Source organism: Centropristis striata, chromosome 18 (genome assembly GCF_030273125.1).
Source record: "Centropristis striata isolate RG_2023a ecotype Rhode Island chromosome 18, C.striata_1.0, whole genome shotgun sequence".
Classification (NCBI taxonomy): domain Eukaryota; kingdom Metazoa; phylum Chordata; class Actinopteri; order Perciformes; family Serranidae; genus Centropristis; species Centropristis striata.
This window is the reverse complement of record NC_081534.1, coordinates 24,026,778-24,042,931: the sequence shown is the minus strand read 5'-3', so window position 1 is coordinate 24,042,931 and position 16,154 is coordinate 24,026,778. Positions and strand designations below refer to the sequence as shown.

Here is a 16,154-nt window from a genome sequence, read left to right as displayed (position 1 = left end):
TTAAATTCAAAATTTTTAAAAATATTTTAAAATAATCATAATTTGAAATGTAAATGGCTGGAGGTATAAGAGCCCAATAATAAGAAAATAAAAAAATAAAATATTGAAAAATTATAAAATTCTAAATTGTTTAATTGTTAAATTTAGAACAAAAAAATATTTATAAAATATATATGATAATTAGAAATGTAAATGGCTGGAGGTATAAGAGCCCAACAAGAAAATTAAAATTAAAAATATAGAAAAATCATAAAATTAATTAAACAATTTTTTAAAATAATTGTAATTAGAAAAATGTAAATGTTTGGAGGTATAAGAGCCCAATAATAAGAAAATTTAAAAAAATATATAATTTAAATTTTTTAATTTAAAACATTAAAAATATCATAATTAGAAATGTTAAATTTTAAACTATTTTTTTAGAATAATTATAATTAGAGAAATGTAAATGGCTGGAAGTATACAAGCCCAATAATAAGTTAAGTAATGTTAAAAAATATATAAAAATTATAAAATTTAAAAATGCTTAATTTAAAACATTGTTTAAAAAATCAAATAAATTATAATTTTGAAAAAAAAAGAAAAAAGATTCAACATGTAAATGGGGTGCACTTATATTGAACCTTGAAATAACCAGACTTTAGGATACAAGCTCTCATGTCAGAAATGGTTTTTGGCCCTCTTCAGCCAGTCCCTGCAGAGGACTTTTACGTTGATTGTCAAGTCTGATGCAAAATTACAAATCAAGAACTCATCTAAAAATGATGAAGAACATACACAGACTTCAACGGTCTCTCACAAACGCACACAGTAACACACACGGACCCTCAGCTCCCACTCTTTCTCATTATTTAGTCTTTCCATCCAGACAGGCTCAACAATAACAAGAGAGGAAATGAGGGTGGTGATGTCACAGGCGATAACCATACACACACACACACACACACACACACACACACACGAGCCCACTGTCATTTTCTGAGTGAGATGACTGAGGTCGCAGGGGAAATTCAGCGCACTGGAGGGTAAATAGGTTTCCGTTGGACTGATCGAGACTCACACATACACACACACACAAAACAGCCACTGAAGAATGCACGTGTTCACACAGACACATTCACGCTCAGACGTCAACAGACGCATGTGAGCTCGATCTACTGTCATCAATACAAAACTGATTGAAGTTATAAACTGAGAGTAGGCTTAATAAAAAATCGAAGTTCCAGCACACACCAGGACAAATGAATCGACTCTAGATTGCAAAATGTCAATAAAAATATTACATTTTTACATATATTGACTTGAAAACTGTACAAAGACAATATATTTATTATTATATTATCAATTTGATGGATTTTTGGAAATATATGCTTAATCTGAATTTGAGAGACAGGTTCCCCCTCAAAACATCAATATAGGATGTTTGAACAGGCAGCACGAACATACAGCGGACCTTCACCCAGGAGAACGGGTTCAAGTCCCGTGTGAAAACAAAAGTAAACAATTTTTTTCGTAACATGCACAACTTTTTATGTTTTCTACGTTTTTTGCATTTTCTTATGTTTCTTATATTTTTTCTAGTTTTTTAAGTGGGTCACGTTTTCTTCATAACTACTTCACTTTCGGCATTTATGTACATTTATTTACTGTTTAAACTGTCTTTTATAAAACCTAACCAGGAAATTTTTGCCCTAAACCTAGGTCAGTGGTTTTAAAGCCTAAATTCACTGAAACTGCTGCCTTTATTACAGCCGCTAACCTATATGAATAATGATGTGTGCTATATTCCGCTGTACCATGAGCAGCAAAACGCTTATATAGGCCATTTTGACAAACGCTCATATATGTCGTTATGGATAGTATTGGCAAACTGTCTATTCTGTCGTTTAGGCTGGGGATCTTTTTGGAATTTGAGCGCCAGCAACACATTTTTAGAAAAGTTGTGTCATCAAAAGGCTCAGTTGTTCGAAAGCAATAGTTAAGCACGAAGCATGAAGTGAGGTTATAAACTTTGTTTATCTAATCTGCAGATAATCCTCATCCTGTGCAGAGCAGACAGCGAGGAAGCTACAGTGATGACTTGGCTGTCTTATACTTGTTACTCATGCTACTGATATTAGCCACTTTTTTATAACAATATTAAGCAAAAAATTTTGAAATTTAAGTTAAGTTACATATGGTACCTAGAAAAACATCACTTTTTCAGAATTGAGGCCTTGAATTTGAACCAAACTATCAGTTCTCGTAAAAAAAAAAGAAGCTGTCTTGTGTCCAAACATTTGAGAATACACTGTACAGTATTTTTACTTCTTGTGGTTATTTCTATCACCATTGTACTAAGTGTGAAAAACAAGCATGCTCTACCCTTTGTGTTCACGTTGTGCCAGTGACCTGTAATAACAGGCTGACAGTACGTACAAAACGTAATTTGTTTTTCATGGCGGAAAACAGCAAAAAATGGCAACTGACGACAAGATGAGCGTTTAGTCAAATGAAAAAGATTGCTACTTTATAGAAAGATGGACAGTTTTTTTCACTGGAATAAATACACATTATACAATGCTGTGACCACATCAAACACGGCCCAGATGAGTGCCGGAGCTGAGGCGGCCCAGTAGGTGGTCATTGAGAAAAAGTTCACTGGTATTAAAAAGCTTTTAAAGAACATGCGCGTGGCAAATGGAACAAGAAGAGATTTTTTTTTTTCGTACTTGCACTCCTTATCCAGCTGTCAGCGTTTATAATCACTTTTCATTCATTTTTCTGCACATCATGTTTGACTATGGATAAGAGCAAGTATTGTGTGTGTGTGTGTGTGTGTGTGTGTGTATGTGTGTGTGTACATGTCAGCCTCCTGAGTGAGTGAGAAAGTGTGTATGTTGGTGCGTACGCAGGCAAATGCATTCATTGGCCGTAGCACTGCAGTGACAGGTGTGAAAACGTGTGTGTGTGTGTGTGTGTGTGTGTGTGTGTGTGAGAGTCCATTTACAAGAGCATATATATTCTGCAGCCACACCACAGTGGTGAAAGGTGTGATTGATGGGCCTGAAGTCATTAACATGTCAAGATGGCTGCTCCTCTACTTCCTGACCAGAGATATAATTATATTCCCTGTATGTGACGGCTGGCAATAAATAAATAAATAAATCTCACCTTTACTATTTTTCTGTTCTCTCTTTGTTTCTCCCTGCATCTAAATTAAATCCTGCTCCATATAAATAACTGAAATATTCCAATATTCAATAGTTAAATTAGTATTCGGATGTCAAAGACAGAATTCAAAGCTTTGTTTTTATTATAATATTCTTTTGGTCTTTTATTTGTTTACTCCAACACACACACTGCTCTGTCTGCAGCAGAATCACTCTGTGACGTCCGGCAGGTCTCAGTCACTGAGGAGCTGTTTGGACTGCTTAAAGTTGTCAATATAGTATAAAAATATTACAAGATTTGTTTGTTTTGTTTCTGGGGCTGTCTGTTCTCTTTCTCTTTCCACATAAATTGAGCTACTTTTTCTTTGTCATTTTAATTGTTTTAAGACAGTAGTTGTATAAAAAACCTCAACGGAACGAGGTGGGAGGAGACGATAGTGACGTGTGACAGAGCCGCAGCAGTGCTGCACAGGAGCACAGTGCTAATAGGCTACACAGTTAGCTCTGTAGCAGTACAGTGTGTATGTGCTGCAGCAGCATGTGTTCACTTAGAGACCGTTTGTTTACAACAAGTACCAGACACTCAGTGCACAGTTATCGATGCCGTTTGTTTACGATCAGAGGCAGACACCCATGTACAGTTAGCATGCCGGTTTGTTTACAATAAGCAGCTGACACTGTGCACGGCGTTAGCGACGGCGGCCGCAGTGAGCAGTGATTCGATGACTGTCGGACCAAGTGGAAGGTTTGTGTTAGATGTAACGAGCGACGTCAAATATCCCGCCTTGTTGGGAAGTCCCGTTCATCATGGTCCCGCTTACAACTGTCCCACCAATTTTCTCTGGAGGCGGAAAATTTGTGGATCATTTGATCCCGGCATCCCGCTTTGGGCGTGTTCATAGTGCAGGCGAGACGTTACAGAGCCGTAAATGTCCAGGCATGAAACGGCACCATGAAAGGGGCTTTTGTAAGGTCACTGTTTTGATGTTTAAGGCTTCAGGGTTCGGGCTGTAGCTTTTTTTTTGTGTAAAATTAAGTAATATATCAATTTTGTGACTAGGAAAGCCTGTAAAATGTTATTAGACCAATAATGGACTGCTAAACGGACAGCTTTTATATGGCTCTTTTGTCCAAAGCACTTTACAATTTGTCACCCATTTACATCTTTTGTGAGCCTCAAAGTTTTTCTCTTCAAGGAAATATCATTTATATCCCTCTGCACGGTGGCTTTGAGTCCTGTTTATGTCCCTTTCTTATTTCTCTGTGTGTCTCTCCCATTGTCCCTCAGTGCTGTTCCGTCTTCATTTTCCCTCAGATCCTTTTTCAAACTCCACTCTTTTGTAGCAAATATTAAGGCATCTCTGGAGAACATTGTGAACAGAGACAGAAAACATGGGAGAGTGACAAAGATCTTGCTCAGATTCAGTCTCGCAATGTTCGAAAAAGCAGTAAAACACCATAAAAATGTACTTTAAGTCGACAAAACTGTCAGGATATGAATGGCATTTTCTGCTTGAGCTGTATGATATATGACTTCTCTGTAATCTGTGTAACTTCAGGCTTTTGCTTTAATTGTTGCATTTTTTCTCAAGAATATTGGCCTTTTTATTATTAATTCAAAATTAATTTGTTTTAACCTTAAAAGCTATTTTTCACAGGCTTTTCTTAATGAACTGAGGGTTTCTCATGAACTACAGTCTCTCACCCTCATTAGTTTTATTCTCAAGACATCTATATAATTATACTCTGGCGGTGTAATCTGTTTAATCACACTTCTAAACTAAACTAGATGTCCTAAATCATCCCATGTCAGTACACAGCCCCTCAATCACAAGATTCCTGCCAAGCCTTACGAATCAAAAATGGAAACCCAATTATTTAAAGAGTGACAAGCCGGCTTATGAAGTGATTGATGGCGAAGACGGTTTAACTAATTTCGGCACTGCTGAAATAATAGTAGGTAGCTTAATACTTTGGCTGAAAAAACAAAGATACATCCTCTAAGTGATTAACTAATTGCTCTACAGTATTTACGATGGGATTAATGAGATGCAGCCTGGTAACAGGAGAAACATTGTGACAGAAACATGGTGGCAGGAAGTCAGGATTGTGCGGCTTTGTCACTTAAAGAAGAACTTTTACATTTTCCTCCATAAACTCAAACAAGCAGACACAAACCAAAAAGTTTCTTGGTATCGATGTATCGCAGAATATAGACTAAAAGCTGAACGCAGATGTTGAAGCTGAGTTCACTCAATAAACCAAGCGAGAAAACGTCAATATAGGTGCATCTCAATAAATTAGAATATCATAGATTATAGTAGTTAGTAGTTTATTTATGTCAGTAATTCAATTAAAAAAGTGGAAATAACACATTAAATTGATCAATTACACCCAGAATGACACATTTCATGTCTTTATTTATTTATTTATTTCTAATTATCATGATTATGGCTTACATTTAATGAAGAACTAAAATTCAGTTTCTCAAAAAAATGTAATGTTACAAAAGACCAATTTTAAAAAGTATGTTTACTATGGAAATGTTGGCCTCTGAAAAGTATGTCCATCTATATGCTATATATACTGTCTTTTATAACGCCTTACCAGGACGTTTTTTGCCCTAAACCTAGGTCAGTGGTTTTATAACATAAATTCACAGAAACTGCAGCCTTTTTTACAACTGCAAACCATACATGTATGTATAATGACATGTGTTCATTTTTAGAATGCACCGATGTACTGTGATCTGCGAAGCACAAGCCGCGATACGTAAATATACACATGTGTCGTAATGGATCCCACTGTCACACGCTCTGTGCTGTCGTTTAGGTTGGAGATCTTGTTGGCGAGGACAAAACTGGAAGAGCATCGTCTTCTGAATGACCTACCAGAGAGCTTTCAAATCCCTTCTTAAGACCCATTTTTAGACATGCTTTTATATTATTTTGTCGTAAATTTTGTCTGTTTTTTTTTTTTACTTTTTACTGATTTATTGTCCATATATACCTACTTATTCATTAGCATTTTAGTGTGTGTGTATCCAGATTTTTTTTTCTTTTCTTTTTCTGATAAATCTTACCTGAGTTTGTGTCTTTGTCTTCTTATGTGGCTGCACTGTTGCACTTTTGCCTTCTGCTTTTGCTTGGCTTTGTCTGTCAAAGCACTTGTTATTGTGTTATTTATAAAATTTGGTCCTTAACCTCTGCTTGTATAGCTTAGTCTTTGTTACATGACATGGCTACCGCAGCTTGACATCAGGTTGCATTTCTCTAAAAGGTTTACTTTCCTTTTCCTTTTTCCTCTGCAGGGCTGCTGCTTTACTCTCGTGGCCTCCAAAGATTCAGATTAAATTCTACTCAGGTATCTGTCTTGTGTATTTCATGACATTTTTCTCCAAACATCATTTGACCAAAATAAGATGTTTTAACTCATTAGTGATCGTTTATATTTGATTTAAGAAAAGATTAGGGAGCTGATTGGCAGTTTCAGCTTAAATTCTGATCAACTAATCTTAACTATTTTCAGTTTTTTTTTCTTCAGTTAATCCAATTATAAGTCAAACTACCTCGCTGAACAGAAAAAGGTTTGTAGTCTGCCTCTCTGCAGACAATGAACGCTGCGGTCAGGTTTTTTCATGATTCATGGCGGTTACAGTGGATTCCAGTCGTGATGAGTCACCATTAATATCCTTTTATAACCAACATAAATCCAACCCGACCACAGCTGTCGTTCTCTGTGAAGAGGGAGCCAACTGTCAGTGCTACAGGGAGTGAATGTTTGAAACTCATTAGTTTATTACATGTTAAAGCCAACACAATACCCTCACAGATGCAGTATTATAAGTGAGTGTGTGTGTACTGTTAGAACAATTTTGTATATTGTGGAGAAGCTGATAAATAATTCAGATTTGTAGTTCATAGTTCATAGTTCTTTATTGAGGTTGTAGGAATGCCTATTGGTTAGTGGTAATTGCACTCTTCTTATTGGCTGGGACGTGTGTAATGTCATAATTGCATACTTTGTTTTAATTAGGATTATGGAGACGAGGAGAGCACACTAGTTTTTGACCGTGCTCATAATTATTATTATTTTTTGGATTGCTGCAGTTTATTGTTTGTCATACTCAAACGAAAGGTTTTCAATAAACCATAAGAAAGAGACTGTGGAATTTTTTCGGCTTAAGACAACTACATCCTCACGCTCCATAATTGAAGTGTGCGTTTTGAAAGTAAAACTAGACGGAGCCACACTAACATGTACCATAGACTGTATAAATAATGGACGTAGTGACTGTGACTGTCACCCATTGGTTTGTGCATTTTGGCACAAAACAAAAACAAAATGTTTGTTACTTACCAAAGAAAAATGAACAATGACACCTTGGAGTGTCTGTTAGTCCAACCAAACGCTGAACAAGACATTTTTAATGAACAAAACGTTCAAATAAACTGTCATTAAGTTAAATATAGGCGTGAAAGGGTCAAAGTTATGAGACTAAACCGGTAAACATACTTTTTTATTTTTTATTTCAATTTTATTGCCTTGGATACGCATTGCTTTTCTTGTCTCCTGATGAAGGCTCGCCTTATTAGCAACCTGTCAATCAAAGGTAGCCACGCCCAAAATGACATATGATTCTTCATCTTCTATTTTCTTCTTAATTTAACAATTATTTACACAATTAAAATCAAATTGTCTTGAAAAAGATTTTAGTAGTGATTTAGACCATAGTGTTATCCTAAAAAAATGTCTGAGGTAATAAATCGAGTGAGAAGTTCTCTTTTTCATTTAATTTTGTATTTAAATGGACTGAAATGCTGCTGCAGCCACCATCAGCACCCCCTGTTGGAATTTTTAGTAGAATGCAGCTTAAGGCACTTCCTGGTTTGCCTCCCTGCTCAGAGCAGGAGGTTGCCACCTGGTGTGTACCTGTTTTAAGTCCAGAGTGATCGTCACGTAGTGGTACTTCATTCCATTCTTGATCGAAGGACTTTGCCACCAACGGTTGGTCCCGTCGATGGCGTATTCTATCGGATGCCGTTCTGCACACACACGTACAGACAGAGAGAGAGAGAGAGAGAGAGAGAGAGAGAGAGAGAGAGAGAGAGAGAGAGAGAGAGAGAGAGAGAGAGAGAGGTATGTCAATTGATTTATTCTATTAAATATGTTAATATCTAAAAATAATTTCAGGCTTCTATTCAGCATTGTTCTGAGAGGACACTGTTCCTGTCATTTCAGTCATTCAAGGCCAAATATGAAAACCACATTTTCTACCTTTCTAAAAAAAGAAGAAAAACATTTCACGTCTGATTTTATTTCTGTTCTGAAAATAAAATAATCTACTCTTGGCTGACATTAACAGCTTTAATGGAACATGAAAAAAACAACAAATTATTGGCTTTTTACAAAGTAGAGGTCACTATGCCGAGCTTTTATATACGCCGAGATTGCTTGTGTTTACATGTGTGTGTGAGAGAGTTTTTTTGTGTGAAGATGTGATGTTTCTGGTTGACTTGCAGCTGTCAGTCACCGGGCTACTTGTGTGTGACATTTCTATTAAAAACAAACAAACACGACAGCTATCTCGAGCAAAATGAAGCACCTATGTTATACAATATACTTTGGTTAAAAAAAAATCCTTTCTCTCCTCTCTTTTTAACAGCATTCATCAAGTCATAATTGAACATTTTGGGAAATTCTCTGTTTTTCAAGAGTAAGATGAGGAGATATGGACCTCTCTTATATCTGGTAATTGAATCTGAAGCTCAGGTCAGGTGTTTTTTTCCACTTTGGTGAAGGCATGACCCACCCTACTCTGCCTCTGATTGGCTTGCCCTGATATTCTTGTCCCAATCTTACTCCTCATGTCTCAATCTAACCAATCCAATCAAAGAAGGTAAAAACGCTAGCCAATCAGAGGCAGGGTAGGGCAGGGCAGGTCATGCCTTTATCATCTTTAGCATAAGCATAAAGACTGTAAACAGGTGGGAAAAAGCTAATCTGGTTCTGTCCAAAGGTTAAAAAAAATCCTCCCTAACTATCTGAAGCTCACCAACTATAAAAACAACTTTTATGTGTCAGTTATTTCTTGGCCCAAAGTTATTGTACCCGTATAAGAAATAGTCCACAAAACCTCTTGCAATGCAGCAACAAAAAACATTTTTGTAAGGATTAAAAAAAACAATGTGCAACATGTTATAAACCCTCTGAAGTCGATGGCCACACAGGCGAGTCAAAACAATGTTTTGTCACTGTCTCTATCAATATCTCAGCGATAGTGTAAAATGTGATTTTTATATTTCCGGAATGAACAGAATCTCTGCTTCCACATCTCTTTTAACCCGAGATCGTACGTCAATCACACGGCCAATTAGACGTCAGGAAAGAGAGCTTGTGACCCTCGTCATCTGCCTCTCCGTGCGTCATTGGTGGACTGTGGTGTCCATCGCCACGACAACTGCTCTCTCACAGAGTCAGCTAAAGCAAAGGGAGGATTTATTTTCTTTCTTTATAGAGATTTTATAGTTTTTATGGTAAATATTTGGTTTGAAAAAAAAACTGTTGCATTGCTCATTTTTCATTTGCACATATCCCATGAAAGTAGAGTGACAGATAACACTTTCTCTCTAAAAACGCTATTGACAAAATTTCATTTTAGACATTTATTTTACATTCGTCTACTATTTTATTCATATATTACACCACATTTGTGAACCTTAGACTTTTGTTAACTCATTTCAAGCACCCAAACAGAATTTCAAAAAAGCAAAATTAAATTTTTCAGCCTTTGGGCCAAATAATTTCTTTACACATTGCTCTAGGACAAATTTGGCTCACTATACAGAAAGCTGAGTTTGTACACATATATCCATATCAAACACTTGGGTAGTAGTATCTACTCAGGTTCATCACGTTCCTTAAAAGGGGAATTTATGAAAGTATGCAAAAATTGAGAAAATAGCCTTAGTCTTCAGGGGGTTAACTGAGTGGTCTGGTCTGCAGATTGATTTACCTTTGGACATAACAAAGCTAGCCCATTCCACGACCAGGTGTAATGCTAAGCTAAGCTAATACATAGAATCTGCCTCTCAGCAAGAAAACCAATAAGCATATTTTCCAAAATATGGAACCATTCCTTTGATTTTACATCAAACCAGACTCACAAAGTTAACAAAAATTAAAAATAATTAGTGATTCTGCCCCAAGATTCGTATCTTCAAAAGAAATGGGTTCTACACCCTTCCACCTTAGATCTTTTAAATCTGGCCAGTAGTTTTCTGGTCATCCTACAGGCAAACAAACAAGCCAAAAAACATGGCTTCCTTGGTGGAGGTAATACGTTTTAGTATTAACTGAGATAGAAGTGTTAAAAAATGATCATTTTGGTTGATTTCACCCCACTCTCTTTAAGCCTTTCCCTCCCTCCTACTAAATCTTTTTGCAGCTTTTTGCACCCTTCCTCTTTTCTCTCATCTTTGCTGACTAACTGCCTGACTGATAAGCTAACAAAGCAAATCTAGCTAATCAAATAAAATAAAAGCTAACTGTTTCATTAGCTGACTGACTGGCTGCTTGATGACTGATTGATTGATTGGATGTATGACTGGCTGAGCGTTTAACTGAATCATTGATCGGCTAAATAACTGACAGTCTAGTTGTCTGTTTGAATTATGATCTGGGCTAATTTTGTATTGTCATCTTGTCATGTTGCGATTGATTCCTCTGTTCATTAAGTAATTATCGTTTCAGACAAAATGATTGGTTAACATCTGGCCAATCTGGCACTAATGAACTAATCTAGCATGATTAATTATTGTAATCATCATGCCTATAAGTCAATAAGTGCATATGTGTGTGTGTGTGTGTGTGTGTGTGTGTGTGAATCCTTCTTACCGAATGGTTTTGTGCTCCTTTGGCTGCAGATTCGACACTGAGGGTTTCTAACAGGCTGGCCCGGTACATGTTCCACCAGCTTACAGGACATCTCTGGACCCATTGAGCCACAAGTGGCATTAACGGATATATCTGCCATGGACGCCAGGTTTAACACAGCCGGGAACAGTCCTGGAGAGAGAACACACAGATGATAACATAATGAAACAGACGATGACACAAAATTGACTGTATGGGCATTAGGGTTGCAAAATTCCGTGAATTTTCAAAGTTGTAAACTTTCCATGAGAATTAATGGGAATTTATAGGAATAAACAGGAAATTTACAAAATCGAAGGTTGGCCCTCAATAGGGAACTGAAATATAGTTGGGGAAATATATTTTATCATAATTGAAATATTTGAAATTTCCCCGTTGTGGGGCTAATAAAGAAAATCTTAATCTTAACAATCTTGACCAAAAAAACAAACAAATTGCATGCAAGTACACTTGAATATCTGCTATCCCTGCAGGGCTACTGAGGCCACGCCCCCTACATGCACTGTGCATTCCTCCATCTCATGTTCAATTCATGAATCGAACTTTTTCGGAGGAAGAGGGGCTCTTTTTATCTTTTTCATTTAACATTTTGAATGGGACTTTTTGTGGATTTTTTTTCAATAAAGTAAGTAAAACTTGACAAAACTCTACTTACAAATAAATCTATTGAAATGTCAGGGGTTTTTTTATTTAGAATGTTTCCAAAATTCCCCAGCATAACTTCCCATGGGAAGTTTCTGGAAATTCACCAGACATTTGCCACCCTTTAGCAACCCTAGTATGCATTAGAACTGATATATGTCTGATAGAGATATAGACACAGCAGCTTTTGTCTTTCTGGACTAAGCAAGTTGATTCTTGAAATCCATGTTGTCAGTTTTCAGTGGAACCATTACTCAAGGATACATCATCAACGGAGGGGGAAGGAGCCTTGTCCATTCTTTTAAGAAGCATTGATGCTCCTGCTTGCCATTTATCTGTGTGTGTGTGTGTGTGTGTGTGTGTGTGTGTGTGTTCTTTTACCTGTTGAGATTATTGGTTCAAGGTGCTGGAATACACAAATAGACCAACATAACATTAAACTATAGCAAGGACAATAAATGTAGATTTAAACATCCATCAGTGCTCTTTACTAACTTAAATTGTGGGTATAAAGCAATCTGAAATCACTTCAAGTTGAGGAAAAAAATGACATAATTTGGATCGAGCTTGGAACCAAATTTCAGGTTCAAAAATAATTTATTTTTGGGCAAAAAGCTCCAAACAATTTAATTAGCTGTACGAACTGGAATGGAACCAGTTCCTTGTTGTTTGAAAATGGGTAAAATATGTCTGTATAAAGTTGTTAAAGGTGAAAACTAACAAAAAAATTATAGCTAGGTTCTGCTTAATTAGTAGTCAGACCATCACTAATAACAGGTTCAAGTCCGTTCAGAGCAGTTGAATTGAGGTCAGACCGGCTTTGTTCTTCAAAGCAAAAACAAAAAAAGTGTTAAATTGCTAAAATGCAGTACAGCAGGGGTTATGAGGAAGAGCCTGCGTTGCACACAGGTTTTGTTTAAAATCATTAAAATTGTGTCAGTTTTTCTGTGTATGCTCGTTGCCAGCGTCTGTATGGCCGCTGCTCTGAGGCTGTGAGTAATTAAAGTGGAACACGAGGGGGAGGGCTGGTGTTTTATACCATCCAAGTTAGTTAATATGGGTGTATTTTTGGTGCAGTCTAATGCAGTTAACATCATTTACCCCTCACAGATAGCGAGAGCCGTATTCACTTTATCTTCGGATAAAAGAAGCACACACAGAGAAGAGTTTCTGGCCGGCTTTCAACTGTGCAGACTTTGGGCGGTGTAATGCTGCTATATCAAAGGACTATTCATTTGCATTATGTTACTCATGCAGTTTTTTTTCTCATTTCCTGTCCATGGATATTTTTCCCTGCTGGAGTGTAAACTTGGAGGGAATATACATTATGGAAAACACTGCAAAGTACACAGATTTGTTTCTCCAGGATATTGTGGGAAGCCATCAATAATGGTATGCTATTCAAATATCACTCTGTTTTCCTCCCTTGTGCTTTTATTTGTGGTCGAGGACATGAAAGCAGAGCTACATATCTCAAATACTTAAACTCTCCCTTCGAATTATATTCAACTCTTAGAGCCCTGAGACTACAACCCAAAAGACTGTACTCCAGTCATGAGAGGTTGATTCAGGTAGTAAATGCAGGGTGAACCTCTTCTAGCATCCTGAGTAGAAAGATAATAGCGTGCATACTGTAATCACTGCAACAATTTATCAGCTGGACAGGTTTTTTGCTGGCAAGCCACAGGGCCTCGCCTTGCTACCGGGGCTGCAGCTAATGATTGTTTTCATTATTTGCCACTTGTTTTCTTAATTGATTAATCATTTGTACAATGGAATGTCAGAAAATAATGAAGAATCACGATTTCCAGAAGCCCAAGTGGATTTTGAAATAGCTTGTTTTATCCAAACAATAGTCCAAAATGCAAAGATGTTCAGTTTAAACAGAAAAGGCAGGTAAATATTTGTATTATAATAATTAGGGGTGCCACAATTTCAGTGAAAAATAAAGAAAATCGATCGAAATTGAGCTTTCAATTTCAAAAAAATGTGAATGACAGTTTCAGGACTTAAAAACAACAATTTCTTGATCACTTAAATCAAGACGTTATAGTTAAACAATGATTAAACAAAAAAATTAATCAAAAATTTAACTTGAATCGTGAGATTAAAATTGAAAGAGTGTTCAACTTGTAGATTTAGAGAATCATGACACCAATAATAACAATAATGATAAAAAAAATATGATATAAGGCTGGGCGGTATGACAATAAATCGTCAAAACAATAAAAGAGCGTCTATCATACTTTGTGATGGTGAAAAACTAGAAAAAAGCATTTGATATTTAGCTGTATGACAGCTGTAGCTGTTTCCAACATTTTTCATCATGATCATTGTACATGTAGCGAACCATAGAGGTGCTGCTTTGAAAACATGGAGTATGGAGTATATGAAAATAGTCTTCAGCATGTGGTTATTTCATTTAGACTTTTTTTTTTTATCGAATTATGAGAAAACATGCTATACCATTTCATATGAGGGCTGGGCGATATGACATGAAAATGAGAACAGTTTCTACCATATTTCTTTATCGTTTCTTTTGAAAAAAAAAAAGCCATATTTATATATTTAATAGCAATATTTATGTCTTTGGATGACATTTTACATTCTGATCCTTGCATGTGAGAAAAGCTGGAGCGAACCAAAAAATAACCCTTACCATGTGGTCATTGAATATACACTTTTATTTATTGAATTACCAGAAAACATGCTTTATTGTGATATACTTAATAAATAGGACTGGGTTAGAATGATCAAAATTTCTATTTTCTATATTTTTCAATATTGTTTCTATCGAAAAAGCCAGCGTCCAAACTGTGTTACGGCAATATTTATGTAATTTGTGTGACACTTTACATTCTGTAAACAAAAACAATCTTTATTGAATAAACAGAAAACATGCTATATTGTGATATATATAATTAATGAGACATTAAATTACCTATATTAGGATGGGAGATTTTGGTTGCATTGCCCAGCCCTAATTTAACATAAATATGTCTTAATATGTACATGTATTATAGCTAAAGTGATGATATAAAAATAATTAAGCTACAGATCATTTTGTCAGGTATGATTCAATCGTCTGCAGTGTGTGCACATGCTATAAAAATGTGTGACTTGTTATCCAAAGGAGAAATAAAGAGAAGTGATGACTGAGCCAGAGAGCTCTAAACAAACTGGTCGTTATTTACGTCTGCATGTCATCACCACACAAGTGCACCATGAGACTGCACACAAGTACGTTTTCTCTCCAGCAGACTCCTCCTAGTTGTTCCCATAGTAAAAGCACATTAGTCTCAGAGTGAATGACAAGCCTGTTGGACTTAAAGCACTGGAATGCTCAACATACTGTGCACATGGTTCACATTTCCTGTCTGGCAAACACACACAGACAAACACAGGCACATACAATGTAACGTCACACACCCCTGTCCTGGTTTAAGGTCAACAGCTTTTATAGTTAAACAAAATGTGCAACATAAACACGGTGACACATAAATGTACAGCAAGTGTACACAAAGGACACAAACAGGAAAGGAAAGATCACATAGATGGAGAGAGGAGAAGCACTGGTGAAAGTGTGGACTGTGTGTGTGTTTGTGTGTGTGTGTGTGTGTGTGTGTGTCCAGATGAGTCCAGCTGTTTGGCCAGATGTCAACCCTGATGAACTGTGAAGAACATCTGAGACATCCAAAGTCTCTCTCATACATGTGTACACATTCTCACACAAGTGCTCACAACATATCATATACACACTCGGTCAAACGCATACCTTCCGAATCTCTCAGAAATGATATCTGAGAAACCACGCCACTGAGGGAGCGGAGATTTCCATAACAGTGTTTTCATAGAGGGAAAGTTCTCACTGTCGGACACGCTCGGACCACGGCCAAGTTGTGATTCTGCGAGCTTGTGTTGGAGTCAAAAATCACTAAGGAGAAGTGCTTTGAGTAAATACGACAACAGTGAGGAACGTGATCTCAAGAAAAGAAGTTAAATCTAACACATATATGTCAAATAAAAATATCAAATGGAGTTTTCAGAAGTGTTGCAGTTTATGTCCACATTCACAGACTCTGAGGCACAGTTCACAGTAATTCTGCAAGGGTTTGGGGCTGTCTCACTGTCAAATTGTCAAGTGCACGAGGGCTCTTTTGCAGACATTGTGAGCCCTTTATGCACACTTTTCCTACATTTGCAGCTCTGCAGAGTTTGCATGAGGGAATTACCCACAATTCAAAGCATTGGGACGTTAAATACAGGTCTAACAGGTGAAGCCCAGAGGCGTCAAAACAAAAAAAAACCCACAGTAAATAAGAAAGAGGTCCGGCATTCAATGTTCAGCCTGGCCTGAGTACACAAGTGTTCCTAAATCCAGACAGAAAAACTATTAACAGTGTTCGGTTTGTGGGAAACTTATGT

The 16,154-nt window shown here is 36.7% G+C and overlaps 1 protein-coding gene across 1 annotated transcript in view; it reads right to left on the bottom strand.

The window, feature by feature from the left end:
• The window catches only part of lama2 (laminin, alpha 2), a 283,607-nt gene that overhangs the window by 218,133 nt on the left and 49,320 nt on the right, over positions 1 to 16,154 (bottom strand). The window contains exons 2-3 of the mRNA XM_059355831.1: positions 11,049 to 11,219; positions 8,085 to 8,197 (exon numbers count right to left, since the gene is read on the bottom strand). Of these exons, the coding sequence (XP_059211814.1) occupies positions 8,085 to 8,197; positions 11,049 to 11,219 (284 nt within the window). The remainder of the gene's footprint in view (positions 1 to 8,084; positions 8,198 to 11,048; positions 11,220 to 16,154) is intronic.